The sequence below is a fragment of the Heliangelus exortis genome, chromosome 1 (assembly GCF_036169615.1).
Source record: "Heliangelus exortis chromosome 1, bHelExo1.hap1, whole genome shotgun sequence".
NCBI classification, from domain to species: domain Eukaryota; kingdom Metazoa; phylum Chordata; class Aves; order Apodiformes; family Trochilidae; genus Heliangelus; species Heliangelus exortis.
The window spans coordinates 91,548,228-91,566,290 of record NC_092422.1 but is presented as its reverse complement, the minus strand read 5'-3'; the positions used below and the strand labels follow the sequence as shown (position 1 = coordinate 91,566,290).

General features: G+C 36.2%; 1 protein-coding gene across 8 annotated transcripts in view; it reads right to left on the bottom strand.

Moving 5' to 3' along the window:
* CRYZL1 (crystallin zeta like 1) overlaps positions 1 to 18,063 on the bottom strand; it is a 22,340-nt gene extending 4,277 nt beyond the window's left edge. For 3 of the 8 annotated variants that reach the window (XM_071753933.1, XM_071753937.1, XM_071753936.1), the window contains exons 1-12: positions 18,025 to 18,062; positions 16,774 to 16,845; positions 14,635 to 14,712; positions 14,075 to 14,147; positions 13,372 to 13,416; positions 9,870 to 9,938; positions 7,839 to 7,972; positions 6,925 to 7,036; positions 3,178 to 3,201; positions 1,958 to 2,056; positions 1,116 to 1,237; positions 550 to 655 (exon numbers count right to left, since the gene is read on the bottom strand). In XM_071753933.1, coding sequence (XP_071610034.1) covers positions 550 to 655; positions 1,116 to 1,237; positions 1,958 to 2,056; positions 3,178 to 3,201; positions 6,925 to 7,036; positions 7,839 to 7,972; positions 9,870 to 9,938; positions 13,372 to 13,416; positions 14,075 to 14,147; positions 14,635 to 14,712; positions 16,774 to 16,839 — 928 coding nt within the window. In that variant the 5' untranslated portion in view covers positions 16,840 to 16,845; positions 18,025 to 18,062. The other 5 variants (XM_071753920.1, XM_071753926.1, XM_071753942.1 and 2 more) reach the window with 5 other exon arrangements.

Below are 18,063 nucleotides of genomic sequence, written 5' to 3'. Positions count from 1 at the left end.
GAAAGCTCCAAGCTCAGCTGCTTTAAAACCAAACGTAGGCAATGCAAATGAAGGAGGCATTCCCCTTCCCAGACCCACATCTTTGCTCAATGTATTTAATATATGTAACATTGCAAATAAGGAAAAGGTTATGAAGACAAACTATTTCAACTTTTACAGTTAAACTGATTGTGTTACGATTTACAGATGGTGCAGATCTACTGCACAAAAGAACAAAAAAAAAAAATCAAAAATGTTATACGCATGACATAAAAACTTACAGCATCAAATCTTCAATTAACTGGTTCAATCTTGAATGAAAATAACGCATTTTCTCCACAATGTGTGCTGTCTGTTCCAGCACTGCTTTCAGTGAAGCATGTAGAGCCGTGTATTCCAAAAGAAACCAGAAACTAGCTAAGAACACCTGAGTTTATATTTTAGTTACATTGTACACTTAGCTGGACTGATCTCTAAACCTGTGATTACCCAGGGGAGGGAAGAGAATCTATTGGTTTCTCAGTTATGTTTCCAAGCACTCAGTATTAAAAATGACCATTAAAAGGATATAAAGATACTTCCCTTGCTGTATATTGGACAAGTTCCATATCTCATCATTCAGAAAGGAGACTGTGGCTCCTTTAAGAAATAAGGAATGGCTATCTGGGGGATCCAGCTTAAACAAAATGAATTAAAAATGTTAGTTATATTCCTACAAAAAATAAAGGTTAAAGTTTAATATTGATGTATAAAAAAACTCCAAACAAAACAACAAAAAACACCCCTTGCCCATTCTTAGACATTAGCAAATTTGTAATATTTACTGCTTTAAATTATACTTTTCTGTCTTGCCAAATGGGTCCTTTCATATTTGCCAGTATAGCCAAGCTACTATCAGAACTTACTGTCCTCTTAGAAAAGACAGTCCCAAAATTGTCCCAAAGGAAAATAAAATTATTTTCTATTATTATTTACCATAATGCTGTATCCTTCCCATTTTCCAGATGTGAAAGTTTTCTTGAGTGAAAACTGGTATTATTTAACAGTGGGGAACCATTCAGACATGAGAGAAGCTCACAGATGGATCCATATATATGTATTGTGTACAAAATAATTTACTGCCACAGTATCTTTACCTGAAGATTTTTTTCTGTTGTTATCCAGTGTCCCCCAACACCAAGAAGAGTAATGATATCGTGCTTATGAGGCAGCAACTGTGATTTTGAAGTTGATTCCTCTTCAGTACTGTATAATTTCACTGGAGGGTATGGGGGGCACGGGAGAAAAGAACACATTCATTTGAGCTCAGAAGAAAATTCTGTCCAGAATGAAATGTTCATCTCTTCCTGTACTGAAAATCACATATTGTGAGATTCTTTAGACTCCTATGTGTTCAGTTACAAACAAGTTATAAGCTATACACATGAATACATACAATGAAAGATGGCTGGCTGGAACAGCACTACAGTGAAATTGTGCTGTTAGTAACATGAAAATATCTGAGAAGGTAGAAGATTTAGGCTATTCAATATATATTTCTTTTAATACATTTTAGTGGAACTCTAAAGAGTTCTTCAGTTATTTAATCTAAAAATAGTCACTTCAGAGTTTTAAATTATTACTATAATTTTATGATACAGGTTGTTAACTGTAATGTTAACAGTGGTGTAATTTCTGTGTTAAAATAAGGCAGCATAAACAGTGATGTGACAGCTCTACTCTAAGAACATTTTTTTTCTCTGTTACATAGAGAAAAAAATTCAGACAAATCTCGATGACTAACAGTATTAGATGCTTCCACTAGAGGGTGATATGAGGAGATCTTAAAGACATCTTACTTGAAGAAGTCTATTGAGTATAGATACATACATAAAATTGCATCACCATTTGAGGTGATGCAGCCTCCACCTATGTTATTTGGAAATAAAAGAAAAACACTAGTAGTACTCTGAAAACCAGATTTTCACCAGCTACATACCTCCAGCATCTAGAACAATATCCACTCCCAGGCCACCCGTTTCTTCTAAGCAGCTTTCTGCTACATCTATCTTTCCATTTGACACATCTATCACTCGAGCTAGAAACAGAAAATTCTTACATTTAGTCAGTTACAATAAAAATGTGGAGTTTGGATTCAGAGCAGAATGGAATTTTAGTTTCTGAAAGTACCACAAGCAAGTTTGCAGCTAAGTAAAAAACCCTAATTAAGAAGTCTTTTCATTTTCCAATACAGTGCAAAATCAACATCAAACATGCACTACCTTAATGCAGAAGTAAGACTGACAACCTGTTTAGGTCAAAAGGGATAAAGTATGCTACTACAAGAATCAGAAATCTTTCTGTAAATTCATCTTTTGCTATTCTTATTTTCCAAAAGCACCTTCAAAAATATCAAGTTCTGGAATGACTAGCTATGTTACTAAAGCAAAAGAGAGTGGCCAAAAAATAAGGAGGCATCTTATTTCACATCTCCCAACTTTCAAATTATTTCTCAAATAACCACAGCAGTAATGCTTTGGCAGACATTTCCAAGCATAGCTTTCTTCCCTTTCTCTACATAAAAAGCACCAGCTTCCTGCCCATCCCTAACACAGCCCTTCTGCTGCTTCCATATCAGAGTGGGAAACAAGACAATTATTCTTCCTGGCATGAGGCCAGTGCAAGTCAGAAGTAAACATGTAAAAAAGCAATAAATGCTGTCACCTGCAAGGCACTGGCTTGACTTTTCTTACAATTCCAGCAAGTCTTTTTATCTTACTATGTCCATCTTTTCTTTAAAATAATGCTTAGTAGCATCATTACTTACTTCACAGCATGGGTAAACTTATTAATACATTAATTCTGAATGATGTTTTTAACCCCAAAAAGGCTCTGTGGGTCATTAGGTAAATATTTAGGTGGAAGTATTTATACCTCCTCTTGAAATATTTCTGAACCGAAAGTCATTAATAAGTTTTCTTCTCATGAATTCGTGGTAACATATTTACAGTTATATACACAAGCACTGGGAATAATTAGGGCAAAGAAGTAGCAGCTATGATTTTAGTTTTGTTTCATAATTACAAGGCAGAACAAACATTTAGGAACTAAACAGGTTAAAGACTGCAGCAAAAGTATAACTGAAATAATGTCAAATACATTTGGAGGCACATCTCCAAGGCACAGTGGATTAAACTTAAGTTTCCTACACATACTTACCCACTAAAGGCTGCCGTATACCTTCTTGAATTTATTCACAGTAGGTTGGAAGGAAGAAGAGAAAAATTGCAAGAAACTGGTCATTAAGAAGATATTAAAAAATAATAAGTTAATGCTTTGTCATTTTTTTTCTGCTTCCACTCAAATGATAAAATGAATCCAAAGTCTGAGGTCAATCATTCATTCTTTCACAGAAAACAAGTTATCTGGCTCAAAACAAACATGGTCATAATTTAACAAAATATCACATTATTTAATAATGATAGTCACGTTGCCTGTATGCAAACAAAACCCCATAATATCTTTTCCTTATTCATTTATTCAGTCAAGAAGTTTTAATTTTTTTTGAGAATTCTGATTTAATAGACTCAAAGCCTGACTATCAAAAAGAAAGCCAGTAATTTAATCAGGTTGACTATTTTCTGATTTCTGCTTAGCAAAAATTTCCAGTTTTGTTACTTAACTCAATACAATAGTTCAAGCAGTACTCATAAAACCCTGTCCAGTTTCTTTCCTAGCAAAATGATGTAGTAATTTAACTCCAGGAGAAAATGTAAAAGGCTAAGCAATAAATTAGAATATAGTTTTCTATATTCCTTTTTAATTTCTGCAAATTTTCTCACCAAACATTTGTAAATTAATTCAATTTCTTCTTCCGTGACTTGAACAACACCTAAAGTAACATAATTCTGCCTGTCAAGAAGACTTCAGTTTCTCTTTTCTTAAACTGTTAGTGAGAAGCAAAAATATAAACATTTCTACAATTTGCTACCAGAGATTACTCTCACCCACTAAGTTCTGCTACAGAGTTTTAAGATTGTCAAAAAAAAAGATCTGCTATTTGGTTTATTGAACATGCTCAAACAAGGCATGAAACCAATGATGAGTTTCTTACCAGAAATGTATCCATTGAAAGCTCAATATTGGTTTTAAGAAAAAATCCAAAAATAAGAAAATCCAAAAAATAAGAAAAAAACAAAAATAAGAGGGTAACCTAGGTAACAGAAGAAATATACATGTGTATGTCTTTTTTTTTTTCTTTCTTCTGTTGTCTAGCTGAATCTCATCACATTATTTATGCAATATTCTGTCTCTATAACAGAGGCATTAAAATTTCAAAATGTGATATAATCCCCTCCATAATATTCCTATATTTACTACAGAGATTAATGAAGACATGCAAAGACTTCATCCTATTGGTCTAAATGTGAATCCTTTAAAATTAACAGAACCTTCTACCTCAGGCACTGTAATAATAGACATTGAAAAAAAGAAAAACAAAAACCCCAAACCAATCAGTTTTGGCTTTCACAGTCAAAAACTTTTTCTATTTTTAATGCTGTAGTCAGGTTGTATCTTTCTATTTGAAGTAAAGGTGGAACTAAATTTTTCCCCTAACTTTTATGTTCCACAAAAATTTGCAAAGCTGCTAAACTCAACTGTTGTTGTAAAATGAGCACAAATATGAGCAATATAAGCGATGTCCTTTTCACTGCAAGAGATGGTTATTTCAGCCATTTTTCAAAGCAGCTGGTCATGTTATACACTGATAACACAAACTGCTACTCATTGACAACTGATAGATTCCTGCTAAAAACCAAACAAAACCACCAGACTGAACAAGCATAAAACTGAAAAAGCCTCCACCCACAGACATCAGAAGCCAGCTTAGATACAGCTAGATGTGCCTGGACTACTTACAGCATTTATTTTATAGTAGTATCCAAGTAACTTAAAAATGCCAGCAAAAGGTAAATATGTCAAGCAACCAAAAGTCATATTAATTTGTGCTGACATGACTAAGATAATAAAAAGAATGGCAAAAACTTTTTTAGCTAAGAAATTTTTCAGGTGATTAACAATATACCTATAAAATATTACCTAATGAGGTTTTAGGTATTTTTAATTTATTCTTTTACCCTGTAACATCTAGTGTAAACCTCTAAATATCAACAGCATTCATAAAGATGCTTTGTGCTCTTGTCTGTACTGTATACTATTACAGTCAAAAAGGCTTCTAAAATAAGGAAAAAAAAAGGTTTTCTGTGAAGTTGCACGTAAATAAAGGAAATATCTAGAGACATAAGTGTGCTGGGTTTTAGAAGCAAGGATTACATTCCTCAAAACAAAACTTCGCAGTTCCCTGTTGAAGATCATTAAGGTCAGACAGCAAAAAATGCCTTTCTCTCTGCTGTTGTGTAATAACCTCTGCATGACACTCCACTTCCTGCTGCATTATCAGCACTCCAAAGCCACTACTGGAAGAGCTAAATACTCACTTGGTAGGCTGGAAGTGAATCACTCCCCAACGCTGCAGATGTGTGTGAACGTGCAGCCCCAGAATGCACATGCACACTGTGTTGTCTCTGTGCTTCCACTGCCAGTTCTGTTCTCCGGAGCCAGAAAGGAATTAAAATTGACAAGAACTCTGTTCTCTCTGTGTCTAAAGAGCAGCTCTCTGGCTTATTTCATCCCTCTGCTAGCTTACTATTCTTGAGCCAGCAGGGAGAACACAAGGACAATACTATGTGCACCTGCATATCAGCAATGCCTGATCTTACTGAGTCACTAAGAACAAGAGAGGAGATTTGAAAACAGCTCTAATCCTCCCTGTGGAAAGCCAAGATCACTGACAATATTGCTAGGCAGAACAACAAAGGAGAAAGGAGTCAGAGTCAGGCACAGCTAACCTTGACACTCTCTTCTGAATTGGATTTCAACTTAATATATATTTTGATTGGTGCAACTGTAATATATGTAGACATGATAACTGACTACACAGTACTTTCCCCCCCAAAAATTCTTACGAGACACAGCTACTCCTACTTATACTTCTTCAAATGAGAACAAAAATCACACCTTGCAAAATAAACTTGGTGATTATACTGGGGCAGTCTTTGCATTTTGAGGAGGAAGTATCAGACACTAGTTTTAACTTCTTCTTTACTGTACAGTTCATGGACTGCAAGCAAACTGAATGTTGCAATGCTATTTTAAAACTGTCTGAAAAAAGAAATTCTCTACACTCTTCCACTCTGCAGTACTGGAATAAAACATTTAATCAGGAAAAATGCTCCTAGCTTTTGCATAGAGTTTTCCCGTGGTCCAAAAAGCGCTGTTAGTTTTTGGGGAAAAAAAAAAAAAAATCAAAGGAAAGAAAGGAAAGAAAGTCATAGATGAATGCAACTATTACACCTTATGCAAAGCTCATTTGCAAAACAGGAACATGCAGAGCCTTTGAGTGTCCAACTACAGTTAAAACAGTACTTGGAAGTGATATGCCACATGGGTTGGTAAAATACTGTTAGAAGTAATTTGAATCTGATGAATACTGTATCTCGAGTATGTGATTACATCTTAACTTTGGCTCAGGTACCTAGATTACATACTGTGATACCGGTGATTTATTAAAGCTTCCTCTTGCTCACAAGAAACAATTATAAAATTAAATGACTTCTTGAGTACTTAGGCCAAAACCCTGCACTCAGGCTCTGCTGTTTGAGATGGAAAATACTGAGAGGAAGTCATCACAACTTAAATGAAGATTACAAGTTCCATTAAATAAACCTAAAATATAAATTAAATACCTATGAAGTACAGAAAAAACTTTAGAAGTATTTTATTAGACTGTTTACAAACTTGTATTTCAGTTTTCAGATACTGAAACAAGCCCCAGACTAAAAAAAAGCAGAAACCTTTTTGAGGCATTCTTTAGCATAAACTTTAGCACTGAGGAATATAACTTACCCACAGGAAGTCTAAGCCTCTCCAGGTACTGCTTATCTTCAAGACTGTATGCAGTAGAGATTACTTTTGCTCCTCTGTGTTGTGCTAACTGAATAGCTATTGTACCAAATGGCTGCAGAAGAAAAAAGGTAGTTGAATTTATTTACAGCAACAATTTGATACAGTTTAAGAAAGATTATATCACAGACTACATTCAGGAGATATCAGGAGAGTATCCAGAAACAAACTTACTCCTTCAATAAAACACAAAAAGAATTTGCATATTCATGGATCTGCCTCTGTTCCAAGTGAGGTCAAAAAAGTATTTTCATTAAATGTGAAGTTCTGAGCAAACTTTTAGGAGTTAACTAATTCTCCTCGTCAACAAAATATCTCAGAATTTACATGCACCATGACAGCAATTGCAACCCAGAGCTTTAGGCTTGCTTGCTTGTTGAAGGAAGAAGTCCTATCAAGGAAAAAGCCCCAGCCACATTTACATTAATGAATCCTGGCTGAGGCAAGCTTCACATCTTCATTAGCAATAGATTGCAGTAATGCAAATGAATTTATTTATATCTAAGAGAAGTTAAAAAGAAGCGGTGGGAAAGGAATAAAAAATTTAAGCACTTCTCTCCAGTTATACCCGAGGGCTTAGGGTAAAACTATGTCAATGTGAAAGACCAGAAAAGAACTCTCTCTTCACTACCCACACAACATGTAAGAGACTGTATTCTTGGCTCAGTATCTTAGGTGGGAGGGCCTTCCCTATTAATCCATTAAGTTAAAGGCACTGCCAGGAACAAAATAAAAAGCTTGATAAGTTTAGTATGCTGTAAGATATCACATCATTAGTGTGATAAGACAGTTACTTATGGCAGAAGTATATAATCTTTCTGTTCTGAAACTACTATTATTGCACAGCTGTTACCTACACTTGCTCCATCCATCACAAGGACAGTTTTTCCAGGAGAGACTTGTGAAAGGTAGTGTAAAGCTGTGTATGCTCGAACACCATCACGAACAGTCCCAGCTGCTTCAACCCAACAAACTTTTTCTGGTTTACGAACTAATTTGGGGGAAACAAACAAACAAAAACCAGATGGGAATATAAGCAGCAACTCCCTCACATTTCACGTGGAATTCATTTTTAGATGTCATAGATTTCTAAAACATGGAAAAAAACATACACAAGTCAAATCATCTACAAGTATAATTATGATCTGTTTCACAAAGCAATATTCTGATGCGTGCCTAACATGACAGTGTTCGGTCAGCTCTGTGGAGTTCAAGTGGAAAAGACAATTGTAACTCCAAGAATAAACAGTTTGCTTCTGCAGCACTTTTATGAGCAAGTTCAAGTAGAGTATAAAAAGGAAAAAAAAGAAAGAGGCCTACTTTCTACCATAGCCTCCTGGCAGAAATGATCTGGGAAGATCTCTTCACAAAGATAATTCTGACTCAGAACATTATTTGTCATCTCTGCTTCCTGTTGTCTCTACCTACCAGATGCTTCTTTTCACATTCTATCCACATGCTTAAAAGCCTGGGGAGGTCATGTTAATAAAATACTATGTTAACTAGAAACCACAAGTTCAAACACCATTTTGAATGTAAGCAATTTAAATGATTACAAGAGATCTTGTTATAAAGCTAGAAAATCATCATAACCCATCTCAAAGTATAGCATAGAATAGAAGGTGAAGTACATAAGCACAGACCCCTTGAGGCACATCAGAAAGAAAGACTGGAAAAGTTTGGTCTGTTCTTTAAGCAAAGGAATTGATAGTGTAGTCTGAGTTGGGGAAGCTATGAAACAACAAACAATCCAATCACCTGGGATCATTTATCACTGCGCTGGAAGAGAATTACAAGGATCATCACTATTATCATAGCTTTGTGTGCCAGTTCCTACTACTTAGCACTGCTAAAGGCAAAGGTAACACAAAGTCAGAAATATTTTTTGTCTATAGCAAATGTAAACAGTGGTAAGGCAGCACAGACAACTACATCTTGATCTACTTGATTTGTACTTCCAAGTGTTGGAAAGAATAACCAATTTTTTTTCATCTCAATGCATCCACGACTGATTTTGCAGAAACTGCCATCACTAGTGGAAGATTTCAGCTTCAAACACAAAAAAACCAAACCAAACCAACAAAACCCCATAACCTTGTTTATCTTTCACATATGTTAAAATTAAAAAACATGGAGAGGATATTTTATCAATTTTATGTAATAAGAGTTTCAGTTTTGGTATGCTGTAACTGAATTTAAGGAAGTCACCTCATAACTATACAGCCTGAATTCATGGACTGTCACAGAAACACAATATAAACTATTTTAAGCAAAAGAGTAGCTCTAAAGTAACAAAACAAACTGTTGTATGGAGAATATATTAGTATTTAGCATTCTATATATCAAAGCATTCTTTGCTGGGGGAGGAGGGTCGAAAGTGGAAACTCACAATAATTTAAAAGAGTGTTCCAATACTGGGTTTCCCCCAGTCCTCAGTCCCTGAAAATTCCCTTCTCCAGCTTCTATTCTGCTAATTTTATCCCATCTGTTTGTCCAGTCACAAGTAACATTCCTGGATTAAGTCAAAGTGAGAGAGGAAGAAAGAAATGTATCCTCATTTAATTTTGTGATTGATGAGGTGAGGAAGAAGTATAAAGACCCGAGAAGAAATAAAAAGGGAAGTAGGAAGGAAAAAAAAATTAAAGAAAAAAGAGTCAGCTTGTGTGGTTTAGGCAAAAAAATAACCTATTAAACAACAGCAGCACAAGAAAGAAATCTTGAGAGTATATAGTCAAAGTTTCTATGAACAGGTAGAGTAAACAGAATGTCTGAATGTTGCTATACAGAAGAATTTTGCCCAAAAGTTCAGGTTAATTAATTCCTTATTAGGAAAGCTAAACTGCAGATATAGTAAATACAAATATTAGAAAACTATATGAGCAACATACCCAAATAATGCTCATGAACTAGAATAACTTCACAAAGACCAGACTCTTCAGAATCCAGGGGCAAAATTCCTGCAAAAAATTTAGGCACAAAACACAGCCATTTAATTTCAAACAAGCACACCTTATACCAAAACTAGCCCCTAATGAAATTTTTAGCCTCACTTGGTCTGTGGTTCAGTTGCCCTTTTGTCAGGTTTTTTGACAGGTTAAGAAAACTTTGCAAGATAACCACCTTAAATTCTTCGGGCGCAGCGCAGAAGATGCCTCCCAAGATGCTCCAAACAGCATTTTGGGGGTGGGAAGAGAAAGAATGGGGACACTACTGAGTGCCTTTTGCACTAGTGGCATGCTTACTTTTTGCCAGGTCATGTCTGAACTCATTTCACACTGTTCTCACTCTGACAAGTGCTCCACTCTGAGCCATGGGTAACAAGAACACCAAACCCTCCTGTTGCAGATGGGCACAGAGCAAGCCACACTATAGATACCTCTGCTCTTCCATCTGATGCCTCTGTGTTGATGGCAAAGGCAACAAAAAGGGTTCATAAATACAATATCACATTTCAAATGCTAAGTAAAATATCCTTATAGTAAACTTAAAATAGCCTCGGCAACTAAACCAGTTTGCATTCTACCATCTTGCTATAGAAAAAGCAAATAATTGAATGAATAATAAATGAAGATACTCCTTTTCTTGGCAGATGCAAAAGTTCAGGAACAAGTAATTTTACCTCCTAACACTCATGACAGCCTCCAAGGAGTCATGATACAATGCCTTCAACTCATATTGATTTCAGGGTCTCTAAAACCATTCACAAAAAATATGACCCCTATACTGAAGGAAAGACACATGGCATCTTAAAGAACCATATTTTCTTAGTATATCTTATAATTCTTGCACAAGCTCCAATATGAAGTACAGATCTTTATTTTATGCATGCTACACACATCAAGCATTTGACAAAAGTACAAAACCAGATTTTTGGCCTTAGTTGTCAGAAATACTCCATACAATGTAGAGTTTTTATGCACTGATTATTGATGTATCCAGTAACAGGGCATATGGAAGAACTGACACTCAAACTGCAAAACCACCAGTAAATCTAATCAGGTATATTTATATTCATGTCTCCAAGTATTTGTGGCAAATTTAACACTCAGAATATTTTTCCCAGAACTTATTTTAATGAGCAACATGGCAGAATTGGTTGTTAAGATTCTGAAAGCAACAAGTAAAACTATCTAACTTCGAAAGGAAGTCAAGAATGTATCTCAAAACAAAAGATTTTTGGCTGGTCAGAAGTTCTACTACTGTATTTTTCTTAATGAAACAAATGATTATTTATAAGAGTCTACATTATATAGACAAAGAAATCTCCTCTGGAAGATTAAACAAAGACCAGAAAAACTTAAAAAGGAAGCAACCATTCTTGGTATGATTTGAGAAACAGATTTATGATTTAACACATCAAGTACTTCCAGTAAGCACAGTATTATTCTTACAAGAAAAAGAATAGGTTCATAAATGATGACCATATTTGTATGTTATTAATGTTAAATTCAGTAAGGGGCACATACCAGGACTATACTCTTTGACAGATGGACAGGCTTCTTTGTAAAATTTAGCTAGAAATATTGTTCTTACTACTGTATATTTTGGAACAGTTCAATGCTATTAAACACATAGGAAACCAAACTACTTGTCAATAGCTCATTTTCTTTTAAATCTGCTCACTCATTGACTGTGTATAAACTCACAGCAATAGTAACTGGGAAATGTGCTCACTAGGAAAGATTTACCATAACAGACATATATCACTCTGTCTTTTGTCTTTGTAGCATCTATGTTGGATACATAAAGATGAATAGCTGTTTGAAAGGGAATGGTATGACATTTAACTATTTGAAGAATTGTGTTTTCTTTCTTTTAGGGCTAAAAATATTTAATGTTGTTTTCTTCACCCTCCCATTTCCATTCATTTAATTCTGATTTATCTGTACCTGCATCACTATTCAAGAACTAAAACCTCAGACAACAGAAGTATCAGACAAACTCAGTCTCTTACTATTCCCTTCATGTCAAATTTACAACGAAGTAGCTCAGCTGATTATTCTGTCCTTGAATAAACAAGAATGGAGTCAAGCCTGCTCCGCAAAAAACCTCCAATGCTCCTACAACCACTCAGAACATGACTTAGACCTCTTAAATCTAAGACAGTTTTCAGAGGTGGTTTTTATTTTGTTTTCCTAACTACTTACTTAAACTATGTTCCTTCAGATACAACAGAAGGTGACAGAAACACTACTTTAAATTATTTGACATATGTATCATATATCAGTAAGATACTTAAACAAATGAACAATGCTGTTCACAATAATTACACTATGTATAGTACAAAGTCAACTCATATGCTATACCAGAAGATGCCTGACCATAACTGTTCTACTTTATTAAACAAAGCAAACCTCCTTCTGTACCCCATAAAATGGAATATTAATTCCCTACTGTAAGTTTTACACCCTTTGCTGTGAATAATAACCACAGATCTTATTCCATTAGATTTTAGCTGATTATCTGAAAGTTCTGCCAAAGCTTTATGAGGAAAAGAAAAGCCCCAAACACTTTCCATGTGACCTGGAAGTCTGTCTTAAAGAACAAACAAAAAAAGTAGTGATTAACACTTGCCTTTGTTTCTCTGACAATAGCATCATAGCAGGATCATAAAGCATGGACTCTCTGTAGTTAAGTTAGAGGGGAAACAAGTCCACTTTCAAGAACTGTAACATGCAGTAAAAATGAAGATTCTGGAAAACAAGCACTTGATTCAGTGTTTCTTTTTAAACGTGGCCTTGTCCTTTTAGTAAAACACCTGAGTATATGCACTGTTTTTTGGCAACTCAGAAAATCGGTACAACTGGTGAACCTACTTGCATGTTTAAGTCAGGACCATTCCTGATTTCCTCACTCAAACAGGAATTGACACGATTTAGAACAAACTGAAAAGTCTTCAGTGTGCTTTGAACAAGAGTCATCGCTAGCAGTTAAAAGTGTATTTTTATATCATCCTCAAGAAGGCAAGAAATATAAGCTCAGACTTTGTATCATCCACAGAAATAAAAAAAAAATATATTAATTACATCAGGAAGGTGTTATAAATACAAATAACCTTGTATGTATTCAGATGGATGCCTTTAGAACACTGATTCCACATGGCTCATTGGACCACACATATATTATCAAAGATTTGGTAAATGCAGTAGGACTGTGACAGATTACTTTGGCCAGGGACCTGAACTTCCATTCTAATAACAAAAAAACTTTGCTAAAAAAAAATCTTATTAGAATACCATACCATGATGATTCTGTGATTCACATGACACTAGCTGAATCTTTGAAAATAAATGCTGAATGCATGCTTTAGCAATGATTATAACCTGAGCCATTCATTATAAAAAGCTTACTAATTGTGTTACTTGATAAGACAAACAAGAATTAACTTACCCACCACTTCATCATCTGGCTGAAAAAAGGTAACCTTTCTTCCAACTCATGAAGAATATATGGGAAGGAGAAAAGAAGGCATGAAGATAAGTGTTACAGATGAAACTGAACATACAATTCAGAGCACTGTTTACCACTATCTCACAAATCTAAAAATATACCCTGCTCATGGAAAAAAAAAAAAAAAAAAAAAAAAAAAGAAAAAGATATTAAATATGCATATACCAAACCCAAATGTTCAGTTCACTAAACTTTGGCACTCCATGTGGATACAGTTATGTGCAAGTACACACACGTATATATGTTTGAAAGACCTAGGCTTTAAACTATCCATCAAAGATACACCAGTGGAACACTGCCAAAATTCCTGAAAGTTATTACATCTTCACTATTCTAACAAAGAATTTTTAAAAGTGAATTAAAGATTGCTATAGCATGTTCAGGTAATATCTTAAAGACCTCCGTATACTTTGCTCAGGAAGCTGTCGTGCACTTTTAAAATTCTGTATTATAATTCAGGAATTATAGTTCAGTTCATTTTTTACTTCCATTTCAGTGTCGGTACTGACTTAGGGGAAACCTCATTACAAAGCAAATAGTTCCCACTATCCAGGGTGTACCCTGCAAACAGTATTTATTTGTTCTGGATTATAAGACCTTAATTCTTTCTCCATACCCTCACAAGACAGTTATACTAACTTACCTTCCAATACAACACCTGAAATTTCTCGACCAACAGGTAGAAGCTCCTTCGACAGTTTAATTTCTGACAGAAGCTAAATGAAAATTAAGGTTGCAACATTCTTACTAAGGCTCAAGATATGCATATTTATTATCATCTTACAGTGCTTGATACTCACAGTAGGAATAAAAGTATGTAAATTTCTCATTTAACATTATAAACTTTGCACTGATTTTCTGTATTTAAATTTAGAATATATTAAAAAGATAAAACCAGCATTATTAATAGCTAAGACAAACTGTAACTTACAGTGTGCAGAGCAAGATAAAAGGGATTTCTTGTAAGAGAGCTGACAAATGACAACTGATCTCTATAAGTTAGGAACCAAATCACAGGTGCTTTTTATTTAAAGAGAGATGCAAGAATACCACATCAATCCTGTGCCCTCTTTCTCAGCAGTAAAGACATATCCTCAGATAGCATAGATGGAACTGTGCCAATTACCAGCTAAGGCCTTGGCTTAGATCTTCAACGGAAACTGTAAACACCTCAAGCGTTTATAAAAGAAAATAAGCAAATACCTTTGTATCTATCCAGCTCAGTGCACAGGCTCTAACTTGTACTTTCACATCATTGTCTCTTGTAGGTGGAAGGTTTTCCTAGGACAAATTTATAGATGTTGCATTATACAATGTAACATGAATGTGCTAGCAGGATCCCTCCCAAACTCTTTAAAGCACTTTTCCAGAGTCTTTTTTTTAGGTTGTTCTTTAGTCAGAACAAGAAATTTCTTTCAGTGAAAAGGGAACTGATATCACAATGGATTTACAACACCATTTTGAGTAGAAATATATATTGTTATTACAAAATTACCACTAAACCTTGCTAAATCTTAACTGACACTGGCATTATTGTTCTGCTTTTCTTTTCTGCAAGTTAAAAATCACACTTCTATCCGAAATAATTTTAGTAAGCAATTACCTCCCTAGTGTCCACCTAACAAATAGAACGAAGCAGATCTTCAATATTAAAACTATACTGCAAGAGTAACAGAGAATTTTTGAAGAATTTTGATGTGATTGTCTGATCTGACATACATACTACACTGACATATTTAGAATACTGACATATTCAGAATGGTGTCAAACAAAAAGCACCAATAAGAATTACTGTTAAGTCCCACAGATGATGGGCACGTCACATATACAGGTGCTCTGCTACTGAAATCTCCCCTTACTGTTCCAACTTTTGTTTTTTGGGATTGATGCATAAAAATTACTACATGAAAGTAGTTCAGTACTGATACTTAATTAGCTAAGTTGGGTTCCGAACTGCTGACTCCCCACAGCTGTTGAAGAGCCACCTCTGGTACTGGAGGCAAAATCATAAATTTCCATGTTATGCTGTAGTCTGCAGTCTAGACATCTGTCAGAACTGAAAGTGAATCCCCTACCAGAAAGTCATGAGAGCTTTTTGTTTCTACTTCTGAAGTTGTTATATTCTTAAATATTTAAATTCCCTTGTTATTTTTTTTTTTAATTCTTCCCAAGAAACAGCTGTTGCTTTTGTCCTGGGCTTAGCAACATGAACAGTAACCTCTGCCCAAAGAATATTTAGCTGAACTTTTTCTCACCCCAGCTGAGTTAAACACATGCTGTTCCTTTAAAATTGCAAGGCTTTTTGCCAGTCAGCCTGACCTCCTGCTCTTCAAACAAACCAAAGTGGGTTCTCACTCTTCATTCCACAAAACAGAAAAGCCATTAAACTGTTGAACCATACAAATTTTGCATCTCCATTAAAAGAAAAAAAAATCTAAAGGACTTAGGCAATTTATGTAAATTTAAGGTTATATTGTCTTTTGGAGCTATCTTTTTGTTGAACCTAAGCACTGCTACAATGCACAAAACAGAACTGCTTGTCTTCATAAAAGAATACAAGTAGTAAGAGACCACAAAATGCTTGTGCTGTTAACTGGTTCCTGCCTTTGTAATTTAAATATATCATTATTAGGAATTGACTAAGCACCATAAAAGGAGGTTTGCTATGGAAATTCTTCATCCAAGCTACTGATTTTCATTATCCACCTTCTGTTCCATTAAGGTCTCCTCAGCCACCTAACTTTCCTTTTCTTCACTTTTTTCTGTATTTATTTCTATTTAAGATGAGGATTCCATAACATTAGTCATTACACAGACACCTGCAGAATCAATTCTTATCTGACAAGATTTAAATAGACAAGTAGACAGATAAAGTCTATGCCCAGGAGTATAGTTTCAAGATCTGCTTTCACTTACCTGAGACTGTACCAGAGCACTCTGGCTCACCTGCTACCAGCATCTGCATATTCCTGTCCCTTCTACTGTGTTGTTACCTAGCAAGCTAACAATAGATATCTCAAACTACATTTCTGTTTTCACAGTGACCAAAAAATCCAACCAGGAGAATTCATATGCAGCCAAGGTTCATTTGTTATGCCTCCTAAACTTGTTTTTAAAATGTGGACACCAATGCTGGACACAGAAATCTAGCACTGATCTTGCTCAGTGATGTATGATGATGGTAAAATATACCTTCCTCACTTTCACTGACCTGCCATTATGTGCAAATATTACATGGGTTCTTTTTCAAATCTACAAAAGAGTTTCAATTCCCTTGTGGCATTCAGCCACACTCTCTTCTTTCACTGAATGATTAATAGTGCTATTATGATCAGAACTCACTCTTTCCTGGAAGAAAAATGTCATTTCCTCTCCAGGTGAATTCTGCTGACAATATAAAGCCTTCATAGTGATCTAGAAAAAAAAAAAAAAAAAAAAAAAGACACAGCAACCGAGCTGTAATTCATGCAGTACCTATAGAGCAAACAAGTCACTAAACCTTAACATGACTTTACAAGCAGAATAGTGATTATTGTCTGCAACCAACACAGGCAGGGCCTATGAGTCTTTCCAATATTATAAAGTTCTAACTAGATAAGACAAGATACAGTTACAGATTACATCACTACTGTTGACCATAACATAGAAAAAGGGACTGAGGATGCATAGCAAAAGGCAATGAATAATACACAAAATTAACCAATTGGTGTTCCAATGCATAAGACGGGTCATTTGTGACCCAGGCTGGAAGTCACACAATTTTACTAGCTCCAGCAAAGGCAGTGGAAAGGGCAATATAACCAGTGCAAGAATACAAGGAACCTTACATTTGATTAAAAATCACAAGGGGGGTTTTTGGTCTCCTCTCCCAACTTGGTGTATGTCGTCCTCAACAAATCTTTTGGATAGGAAAAAAAAAAAAAAAAAAAAAAGATAAATACATACATATATGCATATATATTAACAAGGATCTTTTTTTATGTTTCCGTGACTTTTAATGCTTCTTATTCCTTCAATAAGGAAAAAGAAAAGCATAGAGCAGAGAGGCAGAAAGCCGTGTGGCCATTACATCGCTTCTGGCAGCCCGAGGTTGAGAGGACAACCCTGAGGCCCCTCGCCTCTCATCAACGTCGAGCAGCGCGGCAACCGGGGCCCGGCAGGGGCCCGGCACACCACCAACCAGCCCCGCAGGCTGCGCCGAGCTCAGCGGAGCCGAGGCCCTTTGGCCCCAGCATCTACACGTTCCGTGAGGGAAGCTGCGCCGCCTCGGAGCGTCCCGCTCCTTCAGCCGCCAGCGCCACCGGTCACACCGCCACTGTTATGCCACTGCTTTACCACACCGGAGACCGAAGATGAGACCGACGCCTTCTCACAGCGCCCGCCACTGCCTCCGCGCCCTGACACCCGCCGCGCCGCAGCGGCCCCGCAGAGGGCCAAGCGCCGCGGAAACCTGCCGAGTCGACAGGCTGCGAGCCCGTCCGAGGCACACAGGCTCCTTCGCCCCGGGGACACCGGTAGGAAGAACCCTCCGCGACCCCAACCTAGGCCCCGGTGAGTGCCACCGCCCCGCCACCGGCGGTTGCCATGACAAACCGTTACTTCCGCCGCGTTCCCACCTGGGCTCCTCCGGCC